The sequence below is a fragment of the Carassius gibelio genome, chromosome A16 (assembly GCF_023724105.1).
Source record: "Carassius gibelio isolate Cgi1373 ecotype wild population from Czech Republic chromosome A16, carGib1.2-hapl.c, whole genome shotgun sequence".
NCBI classification, from domain to species: Eukaryota; Metazoa; Chordata; class Actinopteri; order Cypriniformes; family Cyprinidae; genus Carassius; species Carassius gibelio.
Window position 1 is genome coordinate 6654557 of NC_068386.1, and position 17107 is coordinate 6671663.

The 17107-nt window shown below is 35.7% G+C and overlaps 1 protein-coding gene and 1 pseudogene across 1 annotated transcript in view; one reads left to right on the forward strand and one right to left on the reverse strand.

Annotated features, from left to right (window-relative positions):
- Positions 1-6597, reverse strand: part of LOC128030461 (N-acetylglucosamine-1-phosphodiester alpha-N-acetylglucosaminidase) — a 74977-nt gene extending 68380 nt beyond the window's left edge. Inside the window, exons 1-6 of the mRNA XM_052618122.1 lie at positions 6431-6597; positions 4641-5123; positions 2835-2974; positions 2541-2649; positions 1586-1714; positions 1300-1499 (exon numbers count right to left, since the gene is read on the reverse strand). Coding sequence (XP_052474082.1) covers positions 1300-1499; positions 1586-1714; positions 2541-2649; positions 2835-2974; positions 4641-5123; positions 6431-6597 — 1228 coding nt within the window. The remainder of the gene's footprint in view (positions 1-1299; positions 1500-1585; positions 1715-2540; positions 2650-2834; positions 2975-4640; positions 5124-6430) is intronic.
- A 144-nt stretch (positions 6598-6741) lies between these two features.
- On the forward strand, positions 6742-14778 carry LOC128030462 (NADH dehydrogenase (ubiquinone) complex I, assembly factor 6-like; annotated as a pseudogene).
- Positions 14779-17107: the final 2329 nt, after the last annotated feature.

Below are 17107 nucleotides of genomic sequence, written 5' to 3' on the forward strand. Positions count from 1 at the left end.
ATAAGATATCAATATCCCCACAACAGATTTACATCGGCCATGTTTTGTCATTATTCTGATGAAGTTTGAAGCAAATCGAGTAAAAATAAGATGCTGAATTCAAAGCATTTTGAAAATGACTCACTTCCTGCTGCCAGTTGGTGGCGCTATAACGTTGACTCTTAATAATCACATATATACGATCGGTATCATACATCGAACAAACCGATGAAGTTTGATCAAACTCAGGCAATGTATGTGGATGTTATTAGGCATTTCCTGTTTCTCACTTTTTGCCCTAATTTCAACGCCTCGCCACGGGCAAACCGTTCGAGATATAAAAAATCCCCTCGCAATTTTTCATCCCCAATGTCTTGAGATCATGTTCACCGAGTTTGGTGGCAATCATGTAAAAAACCTATGACAAGTATATCAAATTCCAGAACATGCTTTTTTTAAACAGCCATGAATAGCTGACTTCCTGTTGGGCGGAGCCTTTGACATAGAGCGCGAAAGTTGTTCAGCTCAATGAGATCTACAAGTGTACTGAGTTTCATATAAATATATGCAAGTGTGTGTGAGCTATGGTTCAAGATTTCTGACTGTGTTCCAGGGGGCGCTGTAGAGCCCCTGTGCCACGCCCGGGTCCCAGTCTCTGTGGCGTCCTGATGGCCGCAGATTCCAATGTGTGTGCCAATTTTCAAGAGTTTTTGAGCATGTTAAGGCCCCCAAAAACCCCCGGAAGGTTTAATAAAAAAAAAAAAAAATAATAATAATAATAATAAGAAAAAGAATAATCCTTAGGGGAACAATAGGGCTCTTCGCCCCTTCGGGCTTGAGCCCTAATAATAATAATAATAATAATAATAATAATAAAAAATAATCCTAAGGAAAACAATAGGCCTCTCGCCCTTTGGGCTTGAGCCCTAAATAATCCTTAGGGGAACAATAGGGCTCTTCGCCCCTTCGGGCTTGAGCCCTAATAATAACAAGAATAATCCTTAGAAGAACAATAGGGCTCTTCGCCCCTTCGGGCTTGAGCCCTAATAAGAAAAAGAATAATCCTTAGGGGAACAATAGGGCTCTTCGCCCCTTCGGGCTTGAGCCCTAAATATAAGAATGAATGTGTTATATTTTCTCAAGGTGTAACAATGAATGAATGTTTTATGTATTATAACAGTGGTTAGAATTATTAATGAAATCATACAATGCATTTTAAGGTGCATTACAAGGCTTAATTAATGCACTAAAAAAAGCTTCAAGTAAAATTTGACCATAATGTCCTTTTGTGATATACAGGAGTGTACAAGAGTGACTCACTCTCAGTGCAGATCCCATGCTCTCCACATTCAGCCTGGCATGTGAGATTGGCACATCCTGGGCCGCTCCAGCCCTCCCGGCACACACACTGGCCCTCCACGCAGCGCCAATGTCCACTGCAGTCCTCTGGCTGGCACAGCCTCTCGTGAACACACAGTACAGTGGACACGGCCCGTGGACAGCGCCACTTTGGAAGGTCGCTTTAATTTAGGCAAAAATGTTGAGATAAAACTGCAAAATTCAGCACACTGTTTGTTTGTTACTGTGTAGTTTTGCATTTACACACCAGTGGTCTGAAGGGTAATTGGCCAGGGATCCGTTGAGGACATAAGTGGCCGAGCCGCCTCCATCCAGATTGATAGCGTTCAAGATATTTTGTTCCTTCAGAAACTTTGCCACTTGCCAGAGATTCATTCTGCAGAGACAGTAGTTCACTAAACACATGATAAACTAAACTGAAAGAACTAAACTGTACCAGAATTCTGGGTGTGCAGTGCACTACAAATGTGCACTCACTCCATTTGGATTTAAATGGCTTACAGTGGTTTAAATAAGGTTTTAAATCTAAGCTGAAATATTTTGTCACAGCCATAACAACATGCAAATTAACCAACCATAATAAGTTATTTATATATAAATCTAATGCATATTTAATTTCATTTAGGGAACTGGAATTTTTAAGTCAATTTAATTAACGGCCAGAAAGACTAAATTTTTCTATTTCTTTTTGTAATGTTTTTCTAAAGTAAAAACATTAATACTATAAAACATTAATAATATACATCATTCTAAAACAGTTGTGCTGCATAATATAATTTTTTTTTCCCTCAGAATTCATCGATGAGTGTAAAATGTTCAAAAGAACATCATTTATTTGAAACTGAAATCTTTAGTAACATTAAAAATGTCTTTACAGTCCGTTTGATACATCTTCACAAAAAAAAGTGTTCAATTCTCTCCAAAAAAAAAAGAAAGAAAAAGAAACTATATATTATGAGTTTGTTGCAAGGAACTTGATTAACACTACAACTCAAAGTGCATTAAAAGCTAATAAAATCATGATTATGGCGCCTCTGGAAAAAAAATGGAAAAAAGCATTCTGCTTTTGCAATGTTTTTTTTGAGCAATAAATCTTGCAACGGTTCCTTCTGGGTTATTTAGTGTTGTAGCCTGAACAGACAGACTCAATGTTTACAGTGATAAACAGCTGAGATCTGCTCAGGTTCAAAGTCCATTCTCACCCTCTTACACGCGTCTGACCGTCGACATGAAAGAGGACGAGTTTCCCCTCTGCATCGTGACCCACCGCCGTACGGGCAGATATCACGTCCACAAATTCCTGGAATTTTCCTGTAAAATAAAAGATCAACGATCAACTGAATTTGACATCATAAGCTCGGAGCACAGATGTGTTTGAAAACAACAGGACTGAGCACCTGAACCTCTGTTGAAGATACAGTTTTTCTGATATACAGAGCCAGATAATGAAGCTTATCATATGCTCACACTTCTGACAGAATCTTGTCTAATCTTACCGGTCATCTGAGTTTTGTCACACTCTGCCTGCATGCTCTCATTGATGTAGATCTCACCGTTTCTCAGCAGCCACACCACCCCACTGATCAACTGCACGAAGGGATTTACCTGATCCAGGACGTCATCTTCAGACAGATAGCTAAGAATATACACAAGATAGAGCAAGTGAGACAGAGAAAGATAAGATGGTATAGCCTAATGGTTAAAGATCTATTCTTAAGTCTGGTTAAACATCCTGTCTTTGATCAAGTCATTCCAGTAATATGCTGTATAGGCACAATTTTCTTTTCTGTTGTTGAAGAATCTCCTAAAAACAGTAAAGGTGTGGAATATTTGTACTATTTAAAACAGCTGTTTTTTTATGTTAATATCTTTTTAAACATAATTTATTCTCATGCTGGCAAATTTTCAGCAGCCATTACTCCAGTCTTCATTGTCACATGATTCTTCAGAAATCATTCGATATATGATGATTTGATGCTTAAGAAACCTTTCCTATTATTATGAATGATATAAACAGTTGCACCACATATTAGGATTACAGGATACTTTCAAAATAAGCAAGTTAAAAAATAACAGAATTAGTTTGAAATTGTTATTAGTTTTAATCAATTCTATGCAATTCTAAATCAATTCTTCTGCATCCTATGCATAAAAAAATCATAATAATAACAACTTTACATTACATCACAGCCCAGTAGAACCACACTTGACAGACTACACTAAGATCTAAAGCAATAATGGTACTTTCAAAACATAAATTCCAGCAACTTCCTTTACAAAAAAAAAAAAAAAAGAAAAAGACAAAAAAAAAGAAAAAAGAAAAAAGGCTGATGGTTTGCAAAGGCAAGACAGTATAAATATCATCACATCCATATTGTCAGAGAGGTGGAAGAGAGAAAGAGAATTTACTTCAATAAAACAAAGCTATATAATCAAAACTGTTTTGCCAGAAACTGTCATGCGTTTATCTGATAATGCTACACTAAAAGCTAATGTGAAATGTTGTATTACACAATGAACTAAACCAAAAAATATATATATACACATTTAAAAAAATAAACATTTGATTTGATAAGGATTACACACAAATAATCCCTGGTTTACTGACCACGTGTACTATTTTATACTTTATTGAATTTAGGCTGTTTTGAATACCTTAAAGCTCATCCAGGTGAATGTCCAAATATGCTATATAAACACCTTACCTAACGTCAGAACATTCCGGTTAAAGGCCCTTAACCTCATAATGAATGACAAATTGAGACACTCTGTGTACACGACGTTCCAAAGTACTTCCTATTATTATGAGCACTGGTGAGTCATGCAATATTGCCACGTTTTTGTAAAGATTCTATTTTAGGAAACAGATGTTCTACGTGCCCTTTGATCCCATGACTTACTTCATCCAAATTCTGCAACCAAATTTAGGTTGAGCACCCTACAGTAAAGGAAAGCACTTTGTGCTTACTGTGCACTCAAGTGTACTTTACTAAACATCATCTTTGGTGTTCCACAAAAGAAAAAGAAATATCATATGATTTCGAAGAACATGAGAGTGAGAAGATATTGAGAGAAAGTTCATTTTTGGGCGACCTATCCCTTTAAGGGTGTGATACAGATTTAGCACAGCTTAATTATAGTGAGGTCAAAAGTACACCAGCACCCATCCAGGAAAGACTGGCTCAATTTTCTATTGTTTCTTGGGACTCCACACAAAAACAAACACTGTGGTATTGCAGAACATCACACAGGCCAGGAGAAAAACTGCAGAGTGAGAGTAAGACCTCGGGCTGTGTCCTTACCCAAACACGAGCGTCCCATCCTTTCGGATGCCAAACTGAGCATTTTGAATTCCTCTACTGTTCCCCACCAGTTTCCCATCACTCATGACATTCCCAAAACACTGCCCGCTGTCAATGTCAAAGTAGCCTCCATTCTGGGCGATGAGGCACTTTCTAGTTTTGGCAGTGTGCTCCACCAGCTCTCTGTGCCTCCGCCTGCACCCTCCAGGGCCTCCTGGTTCCAGAACAGACACAGTTCTCAGTGGGTCGTGCACCTCTGTGATGTGGCCGCTCACCCGTCTGTGAACGCCAGAGTCATCAGTGATGTCGGAGATGAATATATTTGACTTGAACACTGGAGAAGTCGAGTCTTTGCTTGCTGCCCAGGTTTCGTGGGTTACATTGCCATGAGCGATGGGCTGACAGTCCCTCACGTGGCGGTGAGAATGAGATGGGCCATGGGATTTGGTGTAGGGTAACAAGAGGTCATCATCCAAAGAATGTCTGTGGAAAATTAACATTCTGATTAAAATTAGAAAAATAAAGAGGAAAAAATGTGTTTGTTAAGCTAGTTAGGTTAACTTGGAAAATGTATCTAGTTGATTCAGAGAAAATGAGTCCCTCTCCTAGATCCTACATCTTCCTTTAGTAGCACGTGGATGTGGTTCATTGTTCAGCGGAGTAAGCTCATTTTCATACGCACGTTTCTTTGAAAGACACCTGTTGTTTTGTATACTTCTCATTCTAAACCCAAGACAACATTATCTGAGCAAAGAGTAAAAATTCAATAGAGAAGCAGCAGATGCTGAATCTTGAATTGCACAATCCTTATGCAAGTCTGGGTTCAGCATGTGGTTGATCAATATGCAAATTAACTATAGATTTAGTTGGGAGCGTGGTACTGTACTGTGTGTACACAAAACCTAATGAAAACTAGTTTAGCCAATAATACTTCAAAATAACTATTTGCTAATCTGCCAATGTGTTTCAAAGTTTCTATATTATAGTAAATGGTAAAAAAAACACAGACACCAGGGGGCACTGTTTTTAAACTATTACATTTAGGTAACATTAAAATTATTTAAAAAAATGCTGATTACCAAACCATAAGTAAAACTACATATTATAAACATTTACACACATATTTAACATTTATAAATATATATAATTTAATTTAAAAATAAGAAGAACAGATATAAAGCAGTGGTTTGTTACATCATTTATAACATTGTTTCTACATGTTGATGCACAGCGTTGATATTATTTTCAAGTCAGTGACTTTATATTTTAGTGAATTTCTCTGAGACTATACATGCCACATTTTTACATAATTTAGTACTCTTAGGGAAATAATATAATATTTTGTAATTATTTTATATTAAATATAGCTAATTTTCGAAAAAGAAAAAAAAACATCTAAGAAAAATGTTATGGGTTTTCAAATCGTAATATGACTTTTTGTTTATGAAATAAGTCATATTTTTCATTCATGTCTTCTGTAGAGGACACCAGGACAAATGGCATGTTAATCAGGCATTTTGGAGAAACACAAGTCAATATGGAAGCAAAAGAAGCAACCACTTATTTTTTCTTTCTTGTGCAGCTACTACTGAGGGGTGAAACCGAAACCTTATTCTAATGTTAAGTCTTTTATAATCAATAAGCTAATTGCAAGAGATTTTCAAAATAAGTCAAAACTGCTAAATACATAAACACAAGAACAACATGATATCGTAATTCTTAAAAACATTAAGATTAAAAACTTCGAGAGTTTGATCATCATAGGCGCACTACATAATACACGTCCTTACCGGATGTCTTTGCATTGGGACAAACATATTAAAAACAAAGAAATGTGAACGAAATTCACGGACGACGTTGCCATAAGACATACGTATAATACAATAAAATAAAACAAGTTACTGTCCCGGTTATATCCGTTTTCTTCGGTGAAAGGACTTTCATCTGTGCTGGTCATATGATGCGAATGCGGATCACATGATCACGCCAAATGATTTTATCTGTCAATCATTTCTTCACGCAATGTAAGCGCAAATAACTGCTAAACATTTCATACATGTAAACTGCATTCAAATTAAAATCCGTTACATTTTAAGTGCCATGCAAATGATATGGTTCACTCCGAAACTAAACTTAATTCGAACGCGGAACGCACTGTCAGAAGTGTTTGATTACTGGGGAGTTGTAATATGGCGCACGCGCTAGAGGAGGAGGTACAGCTCAAGGATACATGGATGCATGATGTTAGCAATGACATCCAGTATAAACATAAGAAATGGACTTTTAACCATCAAAAATTCACTCCACATAAAGATTCCCTATCTCACATTTATACAGAGGCCAACAGAGATCAAGTGCTCAAGAACATTAACAACAGGACAGCACAATGAACAGTACTGTATTGATATTGTAAGGTAAGTTATTAGTTTAAAAATCGATTTTTTTCTTCTTAGTTTTACGTAGAAGCAAACCGGGTAGATATGTATCCCAGACTACCTTAGAGTATTTTCTCTTGTTGTATGCCAAATTGAATTTTCTCTTGTTGTATGTCAAATTGAAATGGGGAGAAGTCCTGGCCTAATGGTTAGAGGGTTGGACCTCCCAATCAAAGGGTTGTGAGTTCTAGTCCCGGGTCGGCAAGCATTGTGGGTGGGGGAAGTGCATGTACAGTTCTCTCTCCACCTTCAATATCACGACTTAGGTGCCCTTGAGCAAGGCATCTAACCCCCAACTACTCTCCAACTGACCATACTTGGCTGAATGTCACTTCACTTGAAAAAAAATATTGATAAATGGCGAGACACTATTTTTTTAAATTAAGTAAATCGCATTATATACAAACATTATATTTTCCATGGTTAAAATTGATGTCAATTGTTCAAATGAATCCTAGAAATGTCTAGGTGATGTATCAGTGTAAAAGAAATATGAAATAAATCTTCTCATTCACAATCTGAAATGCAAAAATGTAATGCATGATTGTTTTAAATTATATATTCTGGGACTTTCTTCATTAATGAAAATTACGATCAAGTCATGTCATATAAACAACATAAATTCAGTGTGCAGGGAAATCATTTTAGTACTTTGCATTTTTAGACATTAAATAATTTGTAGGAAATTCTATAAACATTTTACAAAATGTTTTTTGAAACCAACATGAATGAAACATTAAACTTGGCAAATATACTTTAGCGTAAATCTTGAGATTTTACAAATATTTGTCTTTGTCCCTTATAAAGTAGTCTTTATGTGATAATTGTCTTCTGCTTACAGAAATTTCGGTCTCTATTTAGGCTTAGTTTTGTAAATGTAGGTTAATGGCACTACAGAACACACTGAGTGAATAACACTGTGCTGTCACCAATAGGAAAAGGGACTATGAGGGATTTTTGTGTTCATTGCTTTTTCCTGAGGCTGTTCGTCGCTCTGCACTGGCACTGAGGGCATTCAATGTAGAACTGGCACAGGCAGGTATTCCAGCTATTGAGTGCAACGATGCACAAACTCATTTATTCAGTTTGGTTTAAGCTAATTACCTTTTAACTGTGTATCATTGTGTGAAAACCCACTCTTGTCTTGAAACATAAAAGTGGCTGTTGTTAAAGAAAAACTCATATATGCTCATAAATTTGCTTCTTCTTTTTTTAGATTAAGGACTCTGTTTCTCAGAAAACCATTGGTTTAATGCGACTGCAGTTCTGGAAGAGCGCCGTGGAGGATATTTACAGAGATGACCCTCCAGTCCAGCCCGTCAGTGCAGAACTGTGGAGAGTGCGTCTTACTACTATAAAAGAAAGATTCTGTCATCATTTACACTACCATTCAATAGTTTGGGGTTGTTATATATATATTTTTTTTATCTGCAAGGACACATTGAATTATAAAACAATAATAATAATTTAAAAATCACAGCGTTATTCAATACATTGGCACTGATATTCTAAAACTGCTTTGTGTTCTCAGGCAGTGAGGAAGCACACATTAACAAGGAGGTGGATGTTAAGGATAATATCTGAAAGAGTACGTAATCAGATTTGACCTAAAATATGAATAAAGAAAATAATTCAAAGTTCTCTTTAAATGATTGATTAACTCTTAAAACTGTGCGTGTGACATAAATGGTTATTCTAGACCTTAATAGTCATGTAGTGAGTCATTATGCACATTATACTGTCCTCTAGCAATTGTATTTAAAACATTATGTTTTGAAAAGGAGAAAGATATGGAGGACAAAGCATACAGGAATCTTCAAGAGCTGGAGGCCTATGGTGAAAACACACAATCCTCTCTTCTTTACCTGCTGCTGGAGACACTCGGTGAGCAGACTTTTCTTGGTCTCCAACTTAAAGCAGTAGATCTTGCAAAAATTATTGCAATTCTGTCATTTACACATCCTTTGTGTAGCACTTGACCGTGTGAAATACAAAATAGATGTTTGGTAGAATGTTATGGCCTAACAGCCCCAGTCATTATTTGCTTTCATTGTATATGGAAAAAATGCAGCAAAGTTTTAGTCACCTAAAGGATAACTGAATTAATTGCTTTAATTTAAAAAGAAACTAATACAATTGTTATTATAGCTTAAAGGCTTATCATTTGCTGGTTTGCACTGGGTTTTTCTAGTAGAGTTTTAATATACACCACCATTCAAGGATTAGAGGTAAGAAATTTGATGTTTTTGAAAGTCTTGGGCTCACCAAGGCTGCATTTAATTGAATAAAACTACAGTAAATGCTAATTTGCTGCTTTATGAAACTATAATTTTATAGTTTTAAAGGAGGAATATTAGATTTTTCAGACTCATTAAAATATAATTTGAGGACACTTTTTTTTTTTTTAGATTAGCAAGAAATATCACCCTGTATCCCAAGACTGGTTACCCACTGAAGCTAGGGAGGGTTGAGCCTCGTTAGTGCCTGCATGGAAGACCTCCTGGGAAAACTCCTGCTGCTGCTGCTGAAATAGAGGTGTTAGTGAGGCCAGCAGGGGGTGCTCACCTTGTGTTCTGTGTGGGTCCTAACGCCCCTGTATAGTGATGGGGATACTATAATATAAACAGCACCATTCTTTGGATGAGATGTTAAACAGAGGTGCTTTGGGTGTACAGCAGTACACAATAAAGCTCTATATAAATGCCTCATTTATGCATTAATTGGAAAATTCACTATTTTACTCAAATCTGTTTAAAACTGGTCTCATAAAGCTGTATACTTTGTTTAACTTTTTTGATGTAGGTGTGAAAAATGTCCATTCAGACCATGCCGCAAGCCACATTGGCAAAGCCCAGGGCATCCTGACCTGCTTGCGGGCGACCCCATACAACAGCAGCAGACGCAAGGTCTACCTGCCAATGGACATCTGCATGCTGGTGGGTAAATCTGCTGTCACCTTGTCATCTCTGTTTCTGTCTGTAACTCCATGCTTTTCTAACATCAGAGGGACTAGTGAAGAACTAGAGACAATTCATGTGCCAGACAGCATATATGTGGGTGAAGCTGTCCATTCCAGTGCCCTCTTGTCTACTAAACCCAAACCCATGGGCTTTGTTCCAGCCATCTGTCACCATTTCAGCACGAACAAGCCATTAGACTTGGGATTTAGAAGATTGTGCCCTTAGTGTAAGAAAAGAAAAGAATTTCATCTGTCGTTTACCCTTAACTAATCTCAGCTAGAGTCAGTGTACAGTATTAAGATCAAAATATGTTATGTAGATTGTTTTGCAGTATGATTGCACATTCACCTAAAGGGGGCACTGTTGTTTCGCCATAAACGATATGGACATATTTGGTTTCGGAGGTTATCAAATGCCCACTAATACAATACATTTTAAAGAAATGTTTCTTCATTTGTAAGTATTTCTTGTTTTCTTAAATGTAGTTTTTCTAGCCTCCCGATAATTACACTCTCTGGTTGTTCATTGTGTTGATTGCCTTGTTAATGCTTTATTCTTAGATACTGCTTTTGTTTGAGGAACAATGGGCTTTAAAATTAGATACTAAATGAAACCTTCTGCAGTGATTATTGATCACTTTTTATTTATTCATTTTTGTTCAGATCACAGGCAGCACAATCACAGGCAACACTTAGTGATGGAAATTTTTACATTTGTTTCTGTCATTGTTTGAATCAGTAGTTGAACAAATACAACTAAGTGGGATTTCAATAATAGTCTTGGGATACGGAGTAAACACATCAACTGATGTTCTGCATGCAGATTTTCACATTTTCATCCAGCATACTAAAATTTTCTGATGTTTAAGTATTTTTGTTGAATGCTGGGAAATCAATAAAGATGAATCTCATGAAAACTGTCAAGAAATGACTAGGTCATATCTCACCCCAAAATCCAAAAGAAAATTTTGTGAAATTATGCCTATGTGTGTCATGAACATGAGACATGAATGCTGAGAATCCAAATGCAGTGTTAGTTCAGAGGGTAATCCACAATCATTATCCAAATGCAGGCAAAAATTATAAACCAGGAAAACAGTCCAAAGAGCAACAGAGTAATCCAGAACAATTGGCAGAATAAACCAAGACACATGAAAACAGGAAATAATGGCTCAAAAATGCAGTACATGGCACATTCAATACTTCACAATAAATTACAAATTGGCTATATTTAGGGTGAGCAGACAGGGTTAATGATGCACAGGTGCAAACAATTAGTGCTGATGAGTCCGGGACAAAGGATAATTGGAAATTAAGTCCAAGACTGAGTGACAGAGGTATGGAATTGAGTGCCCTCTGGTGGTTCTCAAAGGCACTTCAGCTGGTGATCCTGACCCCATGACAGTACTGTGATGTTATTTTCATGAATCTTGCACATCCTCCCCCTCACAATTTTCAGTAGCCAACAGCAAAAATTGCCAAAATAAAAGTGCAATTGTCAGTATATATTGTTTTTTGTTGTACTGAAATGAATTAACAAAATAAAAAAAAGATTTAAATAAAAGGAAATAAAAGAATATATAATCATAATGTATGCAATAATAATAATAATAATAATAATAATAATAATAGAATTACAAACTTAATAATGATTTCTATTACTGGTGAGTGAGGTCTTTTATTACAGTAATGAGAAGAAAATATTTTTTAATAGTAATAAGATTACATCACTATGCAATTAAATAAATAAATAAGGGACTGTAATAATCAGTTGTCATTATTATTAAATAAATTCTTTATTTTAGTTTTTTTTCCTTTAGATTTTAAAAGATTGTATTATTGCAATGGAGCTTGAAATATGGAAGGTTAAGGAAAAAATTGTGGTGTCATCAACCTCATTTTTCTATCTATCAGCAGAGGGTTACTGATAATGCATTTTCACTGTTTCTCACCCAGCATGGCGCGTCTCAAGAGGACTTCATTCGTGGCAGCAGGGACCAGAACATCAGGGATGTTGTTTATGACATTGCCAGCCAAGCCCATGTCCATCTCCAGCACGTATGAAAATCCTTTCAGTTTAATATCTGTGGTTAGATATTGACTGGGATTTATGTTCCCCAGTAATTTTCTTTTTGCATACTAACATCATGAGTTTTCAAAAGTGTTATCACACCTCCTCCACCAACAGCTCTGATGCCCCTTGATTGTTGCCCTCTCCTCATTAATGAATTTATTATAAGTTCTGTGTAACCATGGGGAATGCATACCCCACTTTGCATATATGGTGTGAATCAAAGTTAGCACGAATGACCTAGGTGAGGACCACATAAAAAAAAAAAAAAAAAATTAATAAACAAACAAGGGGAAAACTGAAATTTGATACTTTTAATGTAAATGTTGACCAAATTTTGGGTTATAATTCATGAAAACTTTTCACCACGCCAAAATACAATATTTTTGCAATGTGAGATCATTTTCGTGAGAGTTAAGCATGATTCCCCCCATAATACTGAAATCCTGTATAGGTGATTCTCATTACTATAATATAATAAAAAAAAAGATTCACTGTATTAAAGAAAAGAAAACATAATGAGAAAGTACTATATTTTATATAAATATAAAAAATAAAAGAAAATAAAAAATCTTGTTCTTCTTACAAAATAAAAAACTATTTCAGATGAGAAAAAGTAAAGCATATACAGTAGTATCATTGAGAATGATAATGGAACTGTCATGAAAATAAAGTAATGCTACATTTTCAAAGAATATTTATATAGTTTTTCTATGTGGAGGTGAAATATGATCTGGACATGTCCAGGTTTTTTTTACCTAATTTGTTTCACTGTGTGATTTACCTAAGGTTTGTGTGATGTACTATGTGAGTACCTATATCCTAACTCATTATTACATGTCTTACAGGCTAGATCATTCAGTGAGAACGTTCCACGTGTGGCCATGCCTGCCTTCCTGCAAACGGTGAGTAATTTCATCTCTTTCAGCTCCTCTCCCATCCCTTCGCCTCACTAATGTGATGTGACACAGAGAAGCTCATGGCTTATCCTCATTCTGCCTCCAAAAGAGGTGGAGCCTCTTCAACCCACATGACTCCTGCCCCCTGAAGGCACCACTACCAGCTGATGGTCTGATTACACATCTTAAGCCTTTTTTACTCTTTTACAGTAATTTCCCTTAAAGGAAGAAATGTCTGAGAGGACATGGGGGAATAACATATTACGAAGGCAAAGCATAGGGAAGCAGTCTGAAATTTTCAGTCCAATTTCAGCCTGTTTGTCGATGCTTCAATGTTTCAATTGCTTCGACCAGTGAAATGCTTTCTGTGAACAAAATGGCCTGGATAGCGTTTTTATTTCACTTCCTATCACTGTAATATTCTGCTCTTATTTTCCATTTCCACATCCCTGTGTTTAACTGTCATTCATATTCTTTAAAGCCATTGCTTCACAGCAGGCCGTTTAGTGACACTTTGTGCTCCACTTGGTTTGGCTGGTGTTAATCGTAACTGTTTTCTCACAAAAGGAATTTACTGTAAGGTTTGGCATTTGAGGGTTGTAATTTGTATTTGGGTTAATTTACAGCTGCAGGAAAAAGTATGTGAACCCTCGGGTGTTCTTGTGAATTGCAAACACAAAACCATTTTTATAGGACTGTTTGGCTAAGTCAGTAGCCTAGGGATTTACATGCGTCCTCCCATCCTGCACTGCAAAATTTTACATGGATAACTATATTGTTTAAAAGTTTGGGGGCGATGAGACTTTTATATTATTTATTTAAAGAAATGAATGCTTTTATTCAGCAAGTACAAATACAATTTCTATTCATCAAAGATTCCTGGGAGTGTTTTTGTTAAAATATTAACTCTTTTCAGCATTGATAATAATAATAAATGTTTCCTAAGCACCAAATCAGCTTATTATGATTTTTGAAGGATCACGAGACACTGAAGACTGGAGTAATGGCTGCTGAAAATTCAGCTTTGCATCAGAGGAATAAATTACATTTGAAGATATATTTAAATAGAACAGTTATTTTAAGTCATAATAATATTTAACTAATATTTCACTACTGTTTTACTGTATTTTAGCTCAAACAAATCCAGCTTTAATGAGAATAAGACACTCAAAAAGATTAAACATATTTGACTGATTCCAATTTTTTTTAGCAGTTGTGTATATTGATCAAAGACAAGAAAATATATTTTGAGTGTTATTAAAGTAATTAAACTTTTTGTAAGCACATTTTAAACACATTTATACAGAAATGCAGATAAATCTCAACTCCACAATATCAATTTTTATTTAAACACTTTGTTAATAGATTTTGTAAAATGCATGGCTGTGTTGTGTCGCCGCTTTCTACTAAATCTCCAGCTGTATCCTTTTTGCCTTTCATTCTTTTTCTTTGTACTTTTAAGTTCTTTCAATAATGTACCATCCTCCAGGCTTTCAAAAAAGTAAAATGAATAGCTTCTGAGTGTCTTTGTGTTCTGTCCTTTAGGTTGTTTTGGAGGACTACCTGCAGAGAGTGAGGAAAGTAGACTTTGACGTGTTTCACCCAAGCCTACAAAAGAGGAATCCAATGCTGCCCCTTCAGCTGTATTTACGGTCATGGAAGAAGATCTATTGATCTGTTTGATTAAAACATCATCTGATTGCTTCAGATGAGCTCCCTGTCAAACAAACCAAACACTTGTAATAAATCTTCTAGCTTCTATATGTTCACAATTTTTATGTATTCCTGTCCTCTTTGTTAAAGCTTCACAGAAAATAACCACAATTAAAACAGTCGGTTAAATGACATTAAAATTTGTCTGAACTTAAAAACAAATATTTCCAAACATAATACAAACGATGTCAAACTGTTTTGAATTTGTTTAAGTATCTGCATGGAGTTGGTGACATGAATTGAAGCAAATGGCCCACGGAACATGTTTCGTTATAAATTCAATTACTTAAGACATTTGCAAACAAATTGGCAACAGTTTTACATATTTATAGGTGAGGAATGTGTCACATGCCTTTTCTGATAGGCAAGGTCAACCAATTCTGTTTCACGCTGCAAGTGTGATGCAAGGTGGAATATTTTTAGCGGCACAATCATGAGTTTATTTAGTCACCGAAAATACAGTCCTCCCACTGCCACAAAAGCTCTTATCTGATCGACAAGAAAACAACTCCTGGCTGTTTGTGACTGCTCTTGAACTGCAGAGAATATTTTGCTGGGAGCGAGGTCTTCTGCTTTGCTCTGCTTAACTCATTCAGTTGCTTTCATTTCCAGATGAGTTAAGTTTCAGAAATTCCATGCCATGAAAAGACTATTAAAATTCTCTAATTTATTGAACAGATTGGAAACTAAAAAAGCTTTTAATATAAATGCATAATATAATTCATTCTAATAGCATGCAGACAGTAAAATATACAACCGATCATCGAGCTCTGGTTTGAAGCACATACTGTAAAACACAAAAAATGTATCAGGATCTCATAAGTCTACTTCTGCTCATATAATAAGCACATTAAAGCTAATTTCCATTCCCAAATCTTAGTTGTCAGTGATTCAGTTCTGCCCCTTTGAATTGAGGTGCTGAAATGAAAGGAGACACATTCCAAGTAATAATCATCTGGAAAAACTGAAGGAAAAAAAAGCCTCCTTGCACTCGCTTGTTGCCGTGATTTTGCCAAGTATGACATGTTCCTGGATCAACATCTTTTGTTGATTCTGGATCAACATTATTATTAAAAATATAGATTTAACCCAATCCCTACCCCTAAACCTTACCCTACACATAATTTATTCGGTCCGGCAGATTTGCCTTATACAACATTAGGAAGATTAGACCATTCCTGTCAGAGCAAGCAACCCAACTTCTTGTCCAAGCTCTTGTTCTCTCCAGACTGGACTATTGTAATGCTCTCCTGGCGGGACTTCCTGCATGTACCGTCAAGCCTCTGCAATTGATCCAGAAGGCAGCAGCAAGGGTTGTCTTCAATGAGCCAAAAAAAGCTCTGCAAGAGTTCTCCATTTCTTGATGGCCAATTTAGGAATTTCATCCAATGGAGTTTGTTCAACTGTTTTTCCACATTTAGGTGATAAGCATCATATTTATATGGAAGCCTGTTTTAATCATGGAATTAAAACACAAACAAACAACTAACATCTACAAAAGAGAGAGAGAGAGAGAGAAAGTAAAATTTCTGAGACAAAAAGTAAAAAAAAAAAAAAAAAATCTCAGAATTTTATATCTTGCAATTATGAAACTCCAAATTGTGATGCATAAACTCAAAATTCCAAGAACAAAGTCTGATTTGTGAGCTGAAAAAAGTCACATTTTCCCTCTTTCATTTAACATGAACGACATTTTCTTGGTTTTGTGCAAATATGTGACCCTGAACCAGTCTTAGGTCTCTAGGGTATATTTATAGCAATGGCCTATGGGTCAAAACTACAGATTTTTTCTTTTAAAGCCAAAAATCATTAGAATATTAAGTGAAGACCATGTTCCATGAAGATATTTAGTAAATTTCCAATTGTAAATATATCAAAACTTATTTTTGATTAGTAATATGCATTGCTAAGAACTTCATTTAGACAACTTTAAAGGTGATTTTCTCATTCGTATTTCGATTTTTTTGCATCCTCAGATTCCAGATTTTTAAATAGTTGCATCTCGGCCAAATATTGTTCTACTGCTTTCCGATGATGTATATACATCTCAATTTCAAAAAAATAAAAAAATATATATATAAAACAGGACCCAGTTTTGTGGTCCAGGGTCTAATATTATAAATAATTTTTCATTTTTGTGCTTTATTAATGTCCATGACGTTCTCTTTTATCTAATTCCCCATTAGAAAGAGTTTCCAGAAAGTTAGAACAGGTTTATCTTTCATTCGTTTAGATTATTCTTTCTGGCCAGGAGATGTGATGCATTTTGAAAATAGTTTCTAATTGCTGCACTGCACCTCTAAAATGGAACTGACAGCTTCTGTTGGCCCATCACAGTCCTTTTTCACATTCAGGTCTTCAGATTAACTGCCTCAGTTGCCAAGGTGAAT